The sequence below is a fragment of the Chiloscyllium plagiosum genome, unplaced genomic scaffold, assembly GCF_037043375.1.
Source record: "Chiloscyllium plagiosum isolate Xiang-an unplaced genomic scaffold, Cpla_swu_hap1 HiC_scaffold_48, whole genome shotgun sequence".
Taxonomy (NCBI): domain Eukaryota; kingdom Metazoa; phylum Chordata; class Chondrichthyes; order Orectolobiformes; family Hemiscylliidae; genus Chiloscyllium; species Chiloscyllium plagiosum.
In genome coordinates this window covers 1645792-1664223 of record NW_028270186.1, presented here as the reverse complement: position 1 = coordinate 1664223, position 18432 = coordinate 1645792, and the positions used below count along the sequence as shown (strand labels likewise).

General features: G+C 49.5%; 1 protein-coding gene across 2 annotated transcripts in view; it reads right to left on the bottom strand.

The window, feature by feature from the left end:
* adgra2 (adhesion G protein-coupled receptor A2) overlaps positions 1 to 18432 on the bottom strand; it is a 158432-nt gene that overhangs the window by 17259 nt on the left and 122741 nt on the right. For both annotated transcript variants that reach the window (XM_087984193.1, XM_087984194.1), the window contains exons 9-14: positions 16045 to 16243; positions 14551 to 14700; positions 13318 to 13479; positions 12581 to 12772; positions 11739 to 11946; positions 6296 to 6504 (exon numbers count right to left, since the gene is read on the bottom strand). In XM_087984193.1, coding sequence (XP_087840319.1) covers positions 6296 to 6504; positions 11739 to 11946; positions 12581 to 12772; positions 13318 to 13479; positions 14551 to 14700; positions 16045 to 16243 — 1120 coding nt within the window. The remainder of the gene's footprint in view (positions 1 to 6295; positions 6505 to 11738; positions 11947 to 12580; positions 12773 to 13317; positions 13480 to 14550; positions 14701 to 16044; positions 16244 to 18432) is intronic.

The window sequence follows — 18432 nt, the reverse complement described above, 5'->3', positions numbered from 1 at the left end:
ATTTGCAGGAAGGAAACTGGTTGTGATTGTTGCAGGCTGAGAAAGAATTTTTTGTGTGGCAGCATGACCCCTTGCTGGTATTATTACTGCACAAGTCAGATCCTGGACTGAAACTGGGCTGGAGACATTAGCATTTTAAAATTTAATGGGCTGCTCTTTCACTGAAACACAACAACAGGATGTTGCCAATCTACTTTTAACAGAAAGGCACAAGTAAATTCTGAAAAGAACACATGAAATAAAATAAACAAATCCATTTCATATAGCACAAGGTGAAACACAGAGTAAAATTCCAATTTCATCTATTCTAAAATAATCACTTTCCAGTACTCAAACACCAGACAGAATTCCCTTCACTGTTACAACCTATACTTGGGATTTAACTGTTTCTTTTCATTACGTACCTTGGGAGTTTGATAAGCTCTTCCTCAATTATTCACACAATTGAGCTATGACTTTCTCAGCTTTGAATAATCTCTTCAGTGTTCCCATCAAACATGTCTCGTCTGGAACTATGAAACTAAAATCCTTACACAGTGGTCACTGTTCTGAAATATTTCATTTCTTCAGGAGGGGCTGTGATTGTGCATCTAACTCCAACCAAGACTTACACAAAATGAAATTTTTCCAACTGAAGGCAAGCTCAATGTTTCCTCCATCTATTTATAAACCTCTCCCAATGACAATGCAAACAAATTCCCTTTATCACCCTAGCCACACTATCACTCTCAGGCTGGTTTAAAAATGTCACAGCATTAATCATTAAACAGCTTCACTCTGACAGCCCAATTCCCCAGTTCAAATTCCAAACTCCAAACTGAATGAACTGCGAGAAGATGCCCCGATGTGATTGTGGGCGAGAGAGTACTGACGTTATGCTGGGTCAGAGTGTGAGAATGTTGCACAGCGAGAAAGACAGAGTTGGTTTGAAACCATTTTAGGCGTTTGTAATGCAATCTTTCCAACCTTTCTTAGTGAGTAACATTACAGTTCATGGCTTTTCCAGTTTGAGTGAAACATGGAAGAGCTTGTGAATGTGGTCAGTAGCTGACCTTCACTGGTAAACAAAATCCAAGTTAGGCTCTTATCAAACCAGGCGTCACTGTGGGATCTGATTTGTCAGTGGGAATCTAATCTAATCGAACTAACACCATTTTGGGATTATCACAAGTACATCTTTAAAAATACACCCACCAAACAATTGTGTCCATGTGCAGAGACCAGGCTGCATCCTGTGGCAGACACTGGTCAGTGCAGGTGGAGAGCCCACATTGACTAACTCCTGTCATTGAATGGAGACCAGAGCTTGCACGTTCAGGAATCGATGATGCTAGTCACAGAGCAAAGAGCCAAGAGAAGAATGGCCAGAACCTCTAGGGGAGAGAGAGGGAGACCGGGAGGCAAGGCCAGTACTGAAGGGAAGGTTGGGAAGCAAGGTTGGGAAGCAACTCTGGAATTCTGTGGGAAACGTAAAGACTGGGAGAGTTACAAAACCCAAGGAGTGAAGTTCGGAGGAGAAGGGAAATCTAGGATAGAGGCATGGTCGGGTCAGAGTGAGACCTGAAAGCCAGGAGCCAAGGTAGGTCGCACAGGGACACAGGTACAGAGTCTACACACTGGAGTGTAGAAGACAGAGAGGTGATCTCATTGAAATGTCTCGGCTTCTTCAGGGGCTTGACAGGGTCAATGCTGAGAGGATGTTTCCCCTCTTGGGGCAGTGTAGGACCAGAGGGTACACCCTCAGTTTAAGACAGACATGAGGATGGAATTTGTTTTCTCAGTGGGTCATGAGCCTTTGGAATTCCTTGCCACAGAGAGCTGTCGGGGCAGCGTCCTTGTGTCTATTTAAGGCTGAGACGGATAGATTCTTGATCAGCGGAATCAAGGGTCACAGGGAAAGGGCAGAGAAGTGGATGTGAGGTGTGTCTGACCAGCCATGGTCCTACTGAATGGAAGAGCAGGCACGACGGGCCGAATGGCCTCCTCCTGTTCCTGTTCTAATGGACTGAGGGTGAAAAGTGCTGGAGTAGACAGGAAGTGACTGAACAGGAAGTCAGGCCAATGGTGTTCAATTGAAATCAACACAGCAGTAAAGTGAGGCGACCTCAAATCCCAACTTCCTGTCGGTGCGAAACAGCAAAATAGCAGAGGGAGGGCTCCCAGACAGAGGTTGTTAAAACCTCACCAATACCTGAGAAGGAACACAGCTGGCAGAAGTGGAGAACCAAATGAATGAAACATGAAAAGCGATAAAAGTCATTGACTGAAATCAGTCAGCTTTATTTCCAGTGATTGAGGATAGAGTCAGCAGTCCCATAGGAAATAGTTGGTTTGATTTGGAAGAGTCCGCATGGATTTCTAACAGGGAAAGGATGTTGAATTTTTAAATAATTCATTCATAGGTTGAGAGTGTCGCCAGCATTTATTGTCCATCCCTAATTGCCCAGGGGGCAGTTAAGAGCCAACCACATCGCTGTGGGTCTGGAGTCACATATAGGCCAGACCAGGTAAGGGTGGCAGATTGCTTTCCTGAACCAGATGGGCTTTCCCCAATACTCGACAATGGATTTACACTATAATTAGACTTTTAATTCCAGACTTTTATATAATTGAATTTAATTTCACCATCTGCCATGGTGGGACTTGAACCTGAATTCCCAGGACATTACCTGGGTCTCAGGATTAACAGTCCAACAGCAATACCACCCGACCATCGCCGACCGCTAACTTGAATGAACTTACTGGCGTTTTATGAAGAGGAAACAGGAAGGCAGAATAAGGGAAATGCTGTTCACGTGGTGTATGTGGATTTGCAGAAGGTGCTCAACACAGAGCCATACGACTGATTTGTGAGGAAGGGTCTCGATCATGGTATACAACGGAGAGTGGCAATGTTGATCCAAGACTGAATGACTGATAGGAAACAGAGAGTTACAGTGAATGGACATTGTTCAGGCGAGAGCAAGTTTTATTGTGGAGTTCCCCACAGGTTGATGATAGGTTTTCCTGAATTAGGTTCATGATCTAGGTTTTGGTATGCAGGGGACACTTTCAGAGTTTGCAGATGACAGCAACCTTGGAAGAATTAGGAAGAATTGGAAACTCTGAGGAGGATAGCGTGGAACTACCATTTGGCTTGATGGTAGGAAGCAGAGGGTAATAGTGTAAGGATACTTGTCAGACTGGAGGCCTGCGACTGGTGGAGTGCTTCAGGGCTCCGTGCTGGCCCCACTGCTGTTTGTTATCTATATCAACGATTTGGAAGAGAATGTACAAGGCATGATTAGTAAGTTTGCTGATGACACTAAAATAGTCGGTATCAGGGACAGTGAGGAAGGTTATCAGTAATTGCAGCAGAACCTTGACCAGATGGGGAGGTGGGCCGAGAAATGGCAAATGGAGTTTAATATCGATAAGTGTGAGCTGTTGCATTTGGGGACGTCAAATTAAAGTAGGAGTTACATGGTAAATGGTGAAGAAGTGCAGTAGAACAGAGGGACCATAGAGTTCAGGTTCAAAGTTCTCTCAAAGTGGAGTCCCAGGTAGACAGGGCAGTGAAGAAGGCCTTTGGCACACTAGCCTTCATCAGTCAGGGCACTGCGTATAGACGTTGGGAAGTCATATTGCAGTTGTACAGGATGTTGGTGAGACCACACTTGGAGTATTGTGTTCAGTTTTGGTCACCTTGCTGTAGGAAGGATGTTATTAAACTGGAAAGAGTACAGAAGAAATTTACAAGGATGTTGCCAGGACTCATGGGTCTGAGTTGGAGAGACTGGACAAGCCAGAACATTTTCTTTAGAGTGTAGGAGACTGGTTGGGGGGGGGGGGGGGGTTGCGGAGGACACCTTATCGAACTGTATTAGATCATGAGAGGCATGGATAGGGTGAATGCACTCAGTATTTTTCCCAGGGTTTGGAGAAATACATGGATAGGAAAGGTTTAGAAGTATATGGGCCAAGTGCACGGAGATGGGGTTAGTGTGAATGGACACTTTGGGCCGAAGGGCTCCATGACTCTATGGCATTGAGTAGGTGGATAGGTGACAGTGAGAGAAATCGGAGATGATGCACTGAAAGACAATCTAAAATCAGGGGTACCATTCCAACGGAGCAGAGGTTCCTGAGTGTTTCCACAAACAGGTCAGTGAAGGTGGCAGGACAGGTGGAGAGAGCAGTAAGTAAAGCAGACAGTGTTCTCAGCTTTAGAGATAACAGCAGCGAGTACAAGAGCAAGGAGGTGATGGCGAGTTTGTATAAGACACTTGTTAGACCTCAGCTGGAGGAATGTGTCCACCTGGGGGTGTTACATTATGGGAAAGATGGGAACACATTGGAGAGAGTGTAGGAGGGATTTCCAAGAGTCTTTCCAGGGATGAGGACAGGTTGAAGAAGTTTGAAATGTTCGCCTTGGAGAGAAGGAGGCTGAGAGGAGATGGAGAGAAGGAGGCTGAGAGGAGATGGAGAGAAGGAGGGTGAGAGGAGATGGAGAGAAGGAGGTTGAGAGGAGATGGAGAGAAGGACGGTGAGAGGAGATGGAGAGAAGGAGGTTGAGAGGAGATGGAGAGAAGGAGGCTGAGAGGAGATGGAGAGAAGGAGGCTGAGAGGAGATGGAGAGAAGGAGGGTGAGAGGAGATGGAGAGAAGGAGGGTGAGAGGAGATGGAGAGAAGGAGGCTGAGAGGAGATGGAGAGAAGGAGGGTGAGAGGAGATGGAGAGAAGGAGGGTGAGAGGAGATGGAGAGAAGGAGGCTGAGAGGGGATGGAGAGAAGGAGGGTGAGAGGAGATGGAGAGAAGGAGGCAGAGAGGAGATGGAGAGAAGGAGGGTGAGAGGAGATGGAGAGAAGGAGGCTGAGAGGAGATTTGAGTGAGGTTTTCAAGACCACAGGGAGTGATGGAATAAGTACATCAAGAGAAACTCTTCCCACACGTTCATTGATCTCGACTCTCAGGCACAGATTGAAAGTGATTTGCCAAAGACACAAATGTGAGGTGAGGGGAAAGCTTTTTCACTCAGTGAGTAATCAGGGTATGGAGGTGCAGGTAAGCTTGGCTTCAATCAACAGGAGATCATTATTTAAACACAAAAAATGTGCAAGGTTATGGGGAAGGAACAGGAGATTAGCACCAGCTCATTTGAAGGCTCAGGTCAGGCTGGCTGGGCTGAATGGCCTCCTTCCGGGCTGGGGGAGGGGGTATTGCTGGAAGAGTTCCTTTCAGCTTGGACCCATTGATGTGGTCTGCAGAGGAGAGAGAGCCAATGTAAGTGGCATTGACACAGAGCTTCCCTGTCAGCCACTGGCTGTGTGCAAGGTCGATTTAATCCTTGTGTGAATCTGCTGAGGGAACAGAAACATGAAGATTGCCTAATGTGAAGCTGTTAGCAGTGGGCCTCACCGGGTCTCATTCCAAACTCAACCAACCAGCTGAATAAGTTTGGAAGGAGGGGAAAATAACCAGAATCCTGGAATGGGACAGCCTTACAGAAGGAGAAAACTTTCAGATTAATGTGTCTCATTCAAGAATTCTTGGTGGAAATGAGAAAGGAAACCCCCAGTGCCGAACCTACAGAGTTATAAACTAAACACTGATGTGAATCTATTCAATTGGCGCAGATGCGACGAGGCTTAGCTTGGTGAAAGCTGTCAGTTCCAATGTCACGAGTCCCTGACCAGACAGTGCGTCTCTTCTTCAGCCACCTGTTCGGAGGTTGACTGGCAGGGACACTGGTAACTGACCTCGAAACTGGGGCAGTGGTTCTGGTGTGGATGGACTCTCAGAGGCACTGCTGCCTTCCTTCAGACGGGGAATGTCAGGAGACCTGGAGAAGTTCAAAACATTGAGACCTGTCTCCTCCCGGTGCAAGACCTTAAACTATGGCCATTTTTCCCTTCCCTGGGAAGGGAGTGCCTGGCATGCTTCACCTGAGCACAGACAGACAAGCAGCACAGCTCAGTGCTAGCTCACAGGACTCCCTCCACAGCTGCTGATTCCCAGAGCCACTTCCTCCCTGGTCCAAAAGGGTTCAGAGCGAGGGAGGGGACTGTTACAGAGGCCGAGAGCTGGGAGGCCGTGATGCCATCAGTTCAGTGACACGAGAATTTAAACATCCAGCTGTTCCTGGAAGAGAAGCGATAGAGACACCAGAGGGAAGGATGGGTGAGGGAGACCTGGGGATGGGCACTTGCAATGGGATGGCCATGAAGGTTCTGACAGGATCTGAACAGTTCAACAAGGAAGCACCACCATCAATCTGTCCGAACGGTATTCCCGAGACACTCCCAGGATCTGCTCACCTTCAGCACTGCCATGTTACTGAATGTGTGGCACCACATGCTGGTGATGTTGGCCTTGGTATGTGTGATGTGGCATCCTGCAACCTGCCAGCCTCCATAGCCGTTGAGAAGCTCAAAGTTCCAATGGGCAGCCACCTGGTCTTCACCCGTTTGCCAGTGACGCAGAGATACCAGGATAGGATCCCGGGCCTCACTCACACCACAACCATCTAGGAAGCAGCAAGACAGAAAAAGACAACGTGAAATCACGGTTCCCATTCTGCACGCAGCCAGTGACCAGCAGCTCCTCCCACAGTCCCCCCCCACCCTCAACACAATCCGGAACCTTCTACTGCCCCACCTTGGCTGAAGGATTCCCCCAAAACGCTCTATCCCAATGAGCTCGAAATCCCTCCTTTCACAAAATTCCACCATCAAATTCTCTGCATCTTGCCAGGGAACTAATGAGCGTTTGACACACCCGACTGACTGTGTTTGTTAGAGCAACCAGAATAATACTCCCACTGGGAGAAGGGATGTGGGGGTCTGTGGGAGACTTCTTCAGGGATAAGGAGGAGATTTCTGGAGCGTTTGGATCAGTATATCTGTCAGAATCAGTGCCTGTGGCAGAGGCTGACATCATTCCTGATGGAAAATGAGCCGGGCGATCACTTTACAGATACAAGACATTTACTACCCAGTTCTTGCAGCTCTTGGTATTCCTGGTAAATAAGACAACTTTGTTAGTAAATATGTGATCGGCTTTTCCACAGAAACACGAGCGTCTCAGCAGGATTCTGCTGCTGTGACTTGCCAGAATTTAAGCTCCTTTCTTTCAGATTGATATCATGTACGGTCGCTGTTTCATCTCGGAACCTGTTTTGAGTTTTTTGAGACCTTCAGTTCCTCTTTCTCAGTGAAGGATGTCAGCTGGGGCTCAGACAGCACACTGCATGCTCAGAGCAGAAAGGTTATGGGTTTGAACCCCCATCAACATTTCACACAGACTGTCCCTCCCACCAGAAAGCTGCCCTACCTGAGGCACTGTCTTTCAGATAAGATGTGAACCTGAAGCACTGACTGCCCTCTCAGGAGCTTTGCAAAGATCCCAGTGCCCTATTCTGAAGAGCAGGTCAGCAGTTCCATCCAGTGCCTTGGTGAATCTCTGCACCCCACTCAAACCCTCACTGGCACAGATGAGCTGCTCATCATCTCCTTGCTGGCTTGTGTACATCTTGTGTGAACTTTCTGCTTTGTTTCTGAAATGAAAACAGTGGCTGTTCATGTTGTACTATTATCCAATGCCTCCTGTTGTGTATTACTGATCAGATGGTGTTGGGTTTACACTTTAATCTGTTCACCTCTCTGATCTCCTGTACACACACTGACATCTCACCCTCCCTAAACAGCTTCAGAAACTGTGCGAGTTTCACATTTCCTTCAAGAACACCCCCCTTCTTTCATTTTGAGATGTTGAATGGGTATTGTCAGAGCTATTTAAGGAAGGGGTAGAGAAGGAAGAACATCACCTAGTATTGTTCCTGTATACATTTGTTGTTCTGATCAGTGGGTGAGGATGACACAATGTAATTCAATGTCTGATGCAGCAACACTGTCATGTCAACCAGCCTGATCAGTAAATGCCTTTGTTTCTCTTTCTCACTAGTCAACCTGGTGGCGATTATCATCCTGTCTCAAGGGAACTGTGGTCTCTCCAATTGCATCAGTTATTACATGATTGCCATGGCAGCAGCGGATCTAATGGTGGTTATCTTTGATGTGATATTTACTCAGATTAATAACCTTCTTTTTCCATATTGCTTCCTGGATATAACTGTTGTGTGCAGATAAAATCTATCCTGTTGCATACATCCACTGACAGCTCACTCTGGTTAACTGTCGCTTTCACCTTGGATCGCTTTGTGGCCATTAGTTGCCAGAAACTGAGATTAAGATATTGTACAGGGAAAACTGCAGTTATAGTTATATCAGCTGTATGCGCTCTGTTCTGTATCAAAAATATTCCTGTGTACTTTACCTTTACATCTATCGATACGTATAATAATGTGGAATGGTTTTGTGCCGTACGCCAAGCCTTCTACTTGGATCTTGGGTGGCGGGTGTTTGAGTGGCTGGATTCGATCTTAACCCCATGTCTTCCACTTTTGCTGATTTTGCTGCTCAACGTTCTGACCATCAGACACATTCTAGTGGCTGGTAGAGTCGGCAGGAGGTTTCGGGGAGATCCCAACAACAACAAACACACTGATCCCGAGATGGAGAGCCGGAGAAAATCCATCGTTTTACTACTAACTGTTTCAGGCACCTTCCTCTTGTTATGGATGACGTACGTTTTATATTTTCTGACCAATCAGTTTAAACCTTTTGAAATTCTGAATGGTTTCAATAGCCCTGCGAGTATTTTAGCAGAAGTTGGATTTATGCTTCAGCTTTTGAGCTGCTGCACAAATACATTTATTTACACACTGACTCAGACTAAATTCAGAGAGCAATTGAAGAATAATTGGAGATGACTCAGTTGGAAACATAGATGCCTTCAAAGCAAGTCACCATTTGGCTGGCCTTTACAACTGTGCCAGATCTTTACCAGAGCAATGAAAAAAAATCCCAATCCAAGGTGCCTTTTCCCTGTAACTCTCTGACTTTCACCCTATCCAATCTTCATCCCATTCCCTTTATAACGCTGGGATTTTATTTGCTTGTATCAGCATTTCAAGTTCCCTTTACAGTGCTAAGGGTCTGTGGGAGAAGTTTTTCGGAAGGCCCAGTCCCAGGATGAAGCTGTCAAATATAAACATTACTTTGTAGTGTGTCCCCATTGCTGTCTTTTGTGTTGTTCAACAGTAGGAAGGGTTTTCGAGCTGAGAGTGTCCTTTCACTATGTCCCTAAAATACACAGTAACAAGCAGTGAGAGTGCTTCCCACCATCAACACAGAGCCAGTGTAAAGGCTGGGTCCTTACCTCCCTGCTGTCAGTGTACCTGCTCAGTCAATAAGCCCATTCTCGGTGTCACAGAAAGCGGTCATTCCCACACACCGTTCAGGCAGACAGTCCGGTTCAGCACTGTGGGATGCTGATGTTGTTGGAGGAACTCTGTTGTGGCTCAATGTCATCGATTCTGAGACACCATTTGGAAGGAAGAGAATTCCCTGGTTCCCATGAGGCCAGTGCTGAGACTAACATTTCATCCTGAATCCACATCATGGAACAGCTCAGCCTGCTCACAATGGGAATCTGGCCCCAGTGCAGCACTCTGGTGGTAATGTCCCGACCTCTAGACCAGGAGCCCCAGGAGTCATTGATCCGGAGGTTTTAATTCCCTCTCCCTATCGTATCAGCCCTCTCATTCAGGGAGGTGGGGAGTCAGTGAAAATGGGGGGTTCAGAGAGATGGGGGGGGGACACAGGACACATTCCCATCTGTGTGTCCCTGCCTTCTTCCAGGGACAGACTTCCTGCTCTGAGCTATTACATCATGGGGTTACCTTTATTGGCCAGTGCACTGAGTACAGGAGTTGGGAGGTCATGTTGCGGCTGTACAGGACATTGGTTAGGCCACTGTTGGACTATTGCGTGCAGTTCCGGTCTCCTTCCTATCGGAAAGATGTTGTGAAACTTCAAAAGGTTCAGAGAAGATTTACAAGGATGTTGCCAGGGTTGGAGGATTTGAGCTACAGGGAGAGGCTGAATAGGCTGGGGCTGTTTTCCCTGGAGCATCGGAGGCTGAGGGGTGACCTTATAAAGGTTTATAAAATCATGAGGGGCATGGATAGGGTAAATGGACAAAGTCTTTTCCCTAGGGTGGGGGAGTCCAGAATTAGAGGGCATAGTCTTAGGGTGAGAGGGGAAAGATATAAAAGAGACCTAAGGGGCAACTTTTTCACCCAGAGGGTTTCTACCATCTTGCTGAGAGCCTGACATTGCATGTTCCTCCAAGCATTTTGTAGGTTACCCTGGGAATCCAAGCTAACTCAGATTACTGCAGGGTGTCAGAGCAGAAAGCCCAGCAAGTATCACCGAGACCACCCCTCCTCCTCCAAGTCCAGGAGAATGAGGCCATTCAGTTCATCATGCTGATTCCGGTTCTCTGCATGGGTTTATTCGAGCCTGTACACTGTCTCCCTCTGTCTGAATAACCATCCTGTCCCCTGTGTGATGCCTCCACCACATTTTTCGGCCTGTTGTCTCTCCCTGCTTCCTTGTGAAAGTGCCCGCCTGTCTGTGCCTACTTGATCTTACACCCTTATCCACAGGATGTCATGTCTCCTTCTCTTCTCTGCTTCTCAACCCCAGAGGCCCTTCCTGAGAGGGAGAAGGACTAAGGCAGGTAGGGGATATGAAAGTGGACATGACATGGTGTTTTCTGTCTGTTTCACCCCCTTAAACTTCCCAACAGTACTCCTCACACCAATTAGCAGCTGAACTCACTCCGTAATCACATTGGGATCTTGCTGTGCACAGTTCATCTACCAAGATTCCTACATTAGAACAATGGTGACCCCCTTGATATGTCAGTTCTCTTTCTCCCTCTGTCAGTTTGGTGCTGCATTCCTCACTGTACCTGACTCCTTGTGATTGACCTTCCCACACTATCGCTGGGCTACATGGGATCTCAGCCCCTCTCCAGCTTCCGTTCCTTCCATCAGCTTCTTCAATGCCCAAGGAGGGGGCACCATGAGGCTGGCTCTCCACGACATCCAGCCTGTTGGAGCAGTCTGTCACTGCGAGCCAAGTTCAACTGACCTCTTTGCTCAGACCAGTGGAGGCCAGGGCTGATGGCTGGCATTGCTCAGGACAGTCTGACTCAGTCAGTTCACACACTTCCTGGGGTCACAGTGTGAGAGAGAGCCCTCCCACATGAGCAGGCCTCAGTTAGACGTGTCCACAGCCCTCTCAATCTTGGCACCAAGACCCTCAGTAACCATCTTGGGTCCGACAGGCCGTTGGAATATCAGAACAGGAGGAGGCCATTCAGCCCTCCTCCTATCATTGGGACTGAGCCAGAAGAGTAGGTGAGGGAGAAGTCCTCCTGGAACACAGTGTGCTCACCTCCCGCCTGGCAGATTGGCTGAACATTGGAGGTTTGGGCTGCACTCCTGAACTTGCTCATTCACAGACATGGAGCCTGATCCCTCAGTGCCTGTGGCTGGCAGATCTTCCTCCAAGTCAGGCCTTCCTGCCCCTGAGCGGTATCGCTGTCAGGCCCAGGAGGACCCAGCTTGCCAGGGAAACAGGGCGTCTGAGAACAGCTGTGGACTCAGAGCTCCCCTTGCTGCCTGCCCCAGATACACGCTCACCCTCTCCTTCTCTCTCTCTCTCTCTCTGTCGTGGTGTCCCTGCCAGACTCGGTCTGTCCAGTCAGTCAGTGCTCACATGGGCCATCACGTCCCCAAAGCCAAGCCGCTGGTCTGCCTGTTATTCAGCTGTACCCGGAGCGGCTCACCTGTCCCGGTGAAGATGACTGGTGTGGAGGGACTCCTCTGCCTACTCTGGTCAGCGAGGTTACTCGAGTTCCCGGTGCTGGGGAACAGCTTCCCATTACGGAACACCACAAACTGCAGCCGGCAACTGGAGCTGTTCCCACCGGGGCCAGGGGCCGACTGGGAAAATAGGGATAGAGGCAACTGCACTGAGGCCAAAGCAATGCTGTTCTGGAGGGAGAGAGAGAAGAAAAGGAGTTACAACCCCGGGCACACACTCACACCCTCAGCCCGCCCCGACACTGACACGCACACACTGACGCGCACAGACTGACACACAGACAGACAGACAGACACACACACACACCGGGCACAGACTGACACACACCGGGTACAGACTGACACACAGACACACACACACTGACACATACACACATGGCACAGACTGACACACACACACACCGGGCACAGACACACACACACACACACACACACACACACACACACACACACACACACACACACACACACACACACACACACACACACACACACACAACACACACACACACACACACACACACACACAGCACAGACTGACACACAGACATACACACACACACACCGGGCACAGACTGACACACAGACAGACACACACAGGGCACAGACTGATACACAGACAGACACACACACAGGGCACAGACTGACACGCACACACACACACACACACGCACACACACACGGCACAGACTGACACGCACACACACACCGGGCACAGACTGACACACACAGACACACAAAGGGCACAGACTAACACACACAGACAGTGACCCTGTGTGCCAGTCAGAAACATCGAGCTCCTTACCTTGACGGGGAAGTTTCTCAGCGAGCCGGTGAGGTTCCCAGTGTTACAGCGGAAGCTGAGTTGTGGTCTGGTACCATGCACCTGGCCTTCCCTGTTGGGGAATGGGTGCTCCCTCTGGAATGCTGTGCAACTGAGACCCATGTATCCGGCTGGCTTCACCAGGAACGCTTCCACGGCAATGTTTGTAGAAACCTGTGGGGAGACAGTCCGAGCTGACTGTGCTGAAATCTCTGAAGGTCAGCCCCAAACCCCATTGTCATCTCATCCCAAACACAACTCCTCCATTTCCATCCCAACCCCAGCGCCACTTCCCCAAATCCCAATCTCTCACAGGGATTGTCCATCACACACCTCCCCCACCTAAACATCACATCCTCCTGTCAGCAGCAAGCTACTCGGTGAGGGAAGGTTCCCACAGTGATGGGATCTCCCTGTGCCCCGTGGAGATGGAGTGCCTGCAGTGTGGGATCTTGCTGCATCTCCCTGTCGGTGTGAAGCACAGACGGCCTCTTCAACCCAGATGTTCCCTGGCAGCTGGCTGTGGGCAAGGGACCACAGAGAGTGCTCAGAGGGAGTGGGAGACCAGGGAAGAAAGAGATTGATCCAGGAGAGAGAGAGAGAGAGAGAGAGAGAGAGAGAGAGCAGAAGAGAGTGAGAGCAGAGAGATAGGGGTGGAGGGGGGGTTGGACAGGGAGCCTAAGAGCCTGGGATGGATGGAGAGTTTCCCGGAGCGTTACCTTGGTGATGGCCTGGGAATCCGACGCCAGGGTGAGGACAGCGATGTGTTCCACCGATCGGACAATCCTGGAACAGGCAGCACTGTCCTGCTGTGCCATCCACAGAACATGTTCATCCACCAACATCATATTACTGGCCATTTCCACAACCAGGTCACTGAGCTGCAGGGGGGAGGAGGGAGGGAGGGAGGGCCGAGAGAGAGAGAGAGAGAGAGGGTGGGGATGGTCAGTGTTTCTATCGGAATGGGAATTTCACATCCACCAGCAGCTGGTCCCTCATACAGGAGAGTGGCAAGGTGATGAAACAGCATTCACACTGTGACACCATCCAGAAACCCCCAGGCTGACCCGTCCCAGTGTCCATTCGATCGTCCCTCAGGCTAGCTCAATCCTTCTCACTGCAACAGGACCCTGCTCCAATCCCCCATCACATCTCCCTGGAATATGGAGAAACAGATCTGTCTCCCAGACCCTTCCATCACCTTGACCCTAACAGTCTGACAATTCTGCCTGCTACTCACACCTTGATCCAGTCAGCACTGTGACCTGAATGGGATCGAATCAGCACAGGGCACTGTGAATAGAACTGGATCCTGTCCTTCCAGGACAAAAACAGAAGTTGCTGGAGCAACTCAGCAGGTCTGGCAGCATCTGTGGAGAGAATCAGAGTTGAGGTTTCAGGTGCAGTGACCCTTCCTCAGAACTGACAGCAGCTGGGGAGAGGATGGGAGATGTGCAGGGTGGTGGGGAAAGGGAAGACACAGGTCTTTGTTTGCTGGAGACAGAGATGTTGACCAGGGAGCAGGGTGGTGTACTCAAGTGGCATACATCTGGAAGCTCGGGTTGTTCCTCCCCGGGACAGAACGTAGGTATTCTGAGAAACAGTTCCCACTGGAGGGGAGACCACATTGTGAGCAGTGAATGCAGTAAACTAGATTGGGGGAAGGGCAGGTCAGGTGTGTTTGGACCCTTGGACACTGAAATGGGTAGGTGTTACAGGGGAAGGGGCCCTGGGGATATTTCCAGCATCCACAGTTCAGTGGCTGATTTGAGCAGTGCTCCCTTGTGCTGTACGGTTGGTTCTAAATACGCCGGCTGCCGTTCAAACAGATTGAAGCTGACACAACAACATTACACGTCCCGAGTGTGGGGTTAGGGTCAGCACAAAGGCTGGTCCACACATCCGGAGGCAGGAGGAGCACGCAGTCAAACAGAAAGAAACTGATACATTACATCATGGATCTCAGCGGTGAAGCTGATGAATTTCTCAATCATCTGAGCCACGTAAATGACATCCATCATATCACAGAAATTGGCAGCTTCCACTGTGTAGGCCAGCAACTGATGAGCAAGGGTGAGGGCATTGGAACTGTTAATGGGCATCTGCAGACCACCCATGCACGGGGAGGGGTGGGGGGGGGGGGGAAAAGAGAGAGAGAGAGAGAGAGAGAGAGAGAGTGAGACAGAGGTCATGCATCCAAATATCCAGCCTGAAATGTGAAAAGATCATGAATATTCCATCACAGTGTCCAGCACATTCTCAGGTACACAGGTAATCGATCAATTTCAACACAGATATCAACCATAAAGTGCCATCAAGCTGCCTATAAATTGCGTTCCATCCCATCCCATCCCATCTCCATCAGACATGAGGTCAGTACAGTCGCTCGGTGAATGGGCTGGATGAACCCAATGGGTGGGATTGGTCAGTCTGCTGCTGTCCAGTTGGTTCAGAGGAGCAGCAAGGAGTCTACACAGGCATCGAGACCGGCCAGGAAGTTAGCAGCTGGACTACAGGGTGGGGAAATTGCAAACTTGGCAGGAGGAGAGATTCCAGAATTGCGGAGTAGAAGGGGAGGGCCATAGGAGACCAATCCCAAACCAGACAACGTGCAGGTGGTTGGGAATGCTGAGAAAATTGGAGGGGAAGGGATAATTCACTCCGTCAGACTTGGTGGAATCACGCGAGTGTGTGCAGTTGATGTCACCTTCTTTAAGAAAGGACAGGAGACAGGAGGCTGTTCAAAACTATACAGCAAAGGTCCCACCATCTCATTCCTGGGAAAAGGACCTTCTTGTCTGAGGACAGCTGGGTCAGATCGAACCTGCACCCATTGGGGTTCCACAGAACAAGAGCTAACCTGACTGAACCCAAAGCCAAGGCATACAGACGATGCTGGAAGGACATTTCCTCTTGGAGCTGGGGCTAGAACGAGGGGGCAAGCTTTCAAAATGAAGGGTCTCCTGTTCAGGAAGCCAGCGTTTGCTCTGAGAGAGTGGTGAGTCTGCTCAGCTTGTTTCCCCAGGCAGCAGGCTGATCCAGTGGGCTTCAGGCAGATCTCATTGAGTTTTGGGTAAACGAGTGGGTCAAAGGTTCTCGGGGGCAGGCGAGTGGGTGTGGGGGGGGAAGGTGCCAGGGCAAAGAGCAGAGAACTGCCGATGCTGGAATTCCAAGGTAATCAAACAGGAGGCTGGAAGAACACAGCAAGGCAGGTGGGGAACCCTCCCTGAAGACTGGAGGTCTCTGGTTTGTCACTGAATGGTGCAGCAGCTGTAAAGGACTCCAGCTGCTGTTGTCTCCACAAAGACAGCAGCTGGAAGGGTGCACGCCGATGACAACAGCAGTGACTGGACTTTCTTGTTTCAGGGCAGACAGGTATCCACTGGCTGGTGACAGGGGAATAGTCTGAGCTGAGCAGCAGCTCTCGCACGCCTGGGCTGACTCACCAGGATGAAGGTGTACAGGACCCGGGTGTAGTCATTGGTGTAGAGACACTCGGAATAATCCGCCTCCTCCCACTGGCCTGAGCGCTGGCATTTCCGGGAAGTCCTCTTCTCCAGGGAGACTCCGTTGACAGAGCTGGAAGGATAGGGATACTGCAGGCACGGCTGATAGACAGTTATCCCAGCCAGAGTACGAGGCCACCTAGCAGAGAGAGAACAACATCCTGTGTGACAATACAAACGCGATCCTGCTCAGTGACCAGTGCTGGGACCCCTATTGTTGAAACACATCGAAATGATTGAGTGAAGATTGCAGATGGTCTGGTTTGTAAGTTTGTGGATTATACAGAGAATGGGGAGCTGCTGATAGTGAGGAGGATTGCCAGAGGATTCAGACAGCCTGGACACTTGGGCAGAGAAATGGCAGTTGGAGTTTAATATAGACAAATGCAAGGTGATGGATTTTGTCAGGTTAAATACAGAAGGGAGGCTTACCATAAATGGCAGAACTCTTAGTAGTATCAACATACAGAGGGATCGAGGTAGACAGGTCCATGGTTCCCTGAAGGTGGCAACACAAGGGGATAAGGTGTTCAGGAAGGTGTAGGGCATGGCTGCCTTCATTGGTCACAGCGTGGAGTGTGGAAATTAGCAAGTCATGTTGCAGCTATTGTAGAACTTCAGTTAGGCCACATTTGGAATATTGATCTGGTCGTCACATCACGAGAAGGATGTGGGGTCTTTGGAAAGCATACAGAAAATGTTTATGAGGATATTGCCTGGTTTGGGGTGTTAGCTATGAGGAGAGATTGGACAAACATAGTTTGTTTTCACTTGAACATGGCACTGGCTGAAGTTTACAAAATTGTGAGATGCGTGGATAAAATGGATAATCAGAGTCTTTTTCCCAAAGTAGAAATATCAGTTACAAGAGGAAGTAGGTTTAAGGTGAAAGGGGGAAAGTTTAAAGGTGTGTGTGTATATATATATATATATATGTGTGTGTGTGTGTGTGTGTGTGTGAGAGAGAAAGAGAGAGAGAGAGAGAGAGAAAGAAAAAGAGAGAGAAAAAGAGAGAGAGAGGTGTGTGTGCTGGGCAATGGCAGGACTGGACAGCAGGGGGATCCCTTTACCCACACAGCTCGACCTTCTGCCTTACCATGGAGTTCAGGGTAGTCCCTGGCTCTCAGCTTTCACTGTCAGTGTGCTGCAGCCTGCCCTCACAACACTCAACTGCAAATTACAATCTCACCCTAACACGGTGCTCCAGGAAGGCTGAGGGAACAAGGGTCTCAGGGCACGGCTGTTTCCCTGGGGTTGCACCTTGACAGAGCAGACACCAGGCTCATGCTGTTATCCAACGGGGTAGTGGGGTCTGTCATAGTGTCCTTCCCCATATCACACAGCCTCCCACAGCCAGCACAGCCTGACTGAATACTGCCCTTTTCCAATGTCGTTCTCACTCAAAAATAACGAGGCTGAAAACAAGCTAACCCTGTCGACCAACACCACGTCCTGTCTTTGTATTTACAGCTGTACCCTAGAGGCTTCCCCTGAATTTCCCGAGGCTCAGTAAACTGGCTGACAGCACAGTGCCAAACGACACCAGGACTAGCCCATTTACCGAGCTCCAGTTAGACAGCCAGGATGTTGGTAGGGAGCACTGTCACATGGCTCACCCTGAGGTCTCACCCAGGGCTTTGTGGCTTCAGCGGCTCTGAGCAGAGACCCCAGGGTGCCTGGCCCCAGTCTGGGAAGTATTTGGGCAGAGTGTCGAGAACAGGAGTTTCTGTATGTGCCCTGACCCCTGGCTGTGAACAGGGAGGTGCTGAATCACAGAAGGCACGGTGTGGGGAGATCCTGGCTCTGTTCAGCAGCTCTGTCTGTGGAGTTATGAAACTCCTTGGGCCCTGGCCTGGCTCACTGTGAAAGCATCTCACGTACACTTTGACAATCGGATTCAGGCTTTCTTCAGAAAGCAGAGAAGCAAATGGGCGGGGAGTCACGTTTTATTGGGAACAATCTGGCAGGTTCTCCCTCCCTTAGTGTATCTCCTACATACAGCCCGGCCTCTGGACTCTCTGATATTCCCTATCCTGCCCTCAAGCTGGGCCTCTGCATTAATTCAAACCACATTTCAACTCAGGAGGAGACGGTGTCTCCCAGTTTGAACCAGCCCGTGTTATACTTTCTTCCACTGCCAAATGCATTCCAACACCTATAGCTCGTGGCCTGCAGACATTACCAGTGCCATTTAAAAACCCCTTGTTCCCACACGCTTTTAGAAAGTATACCCTGTGAGATCCTGCTTTAACCCTTTATGTGACTGTCTCCCCAGCTCTGTGCCAAGCACTCAGTGATGAAGCAGCTCAGCCTGGCTCAGTGAGTGTT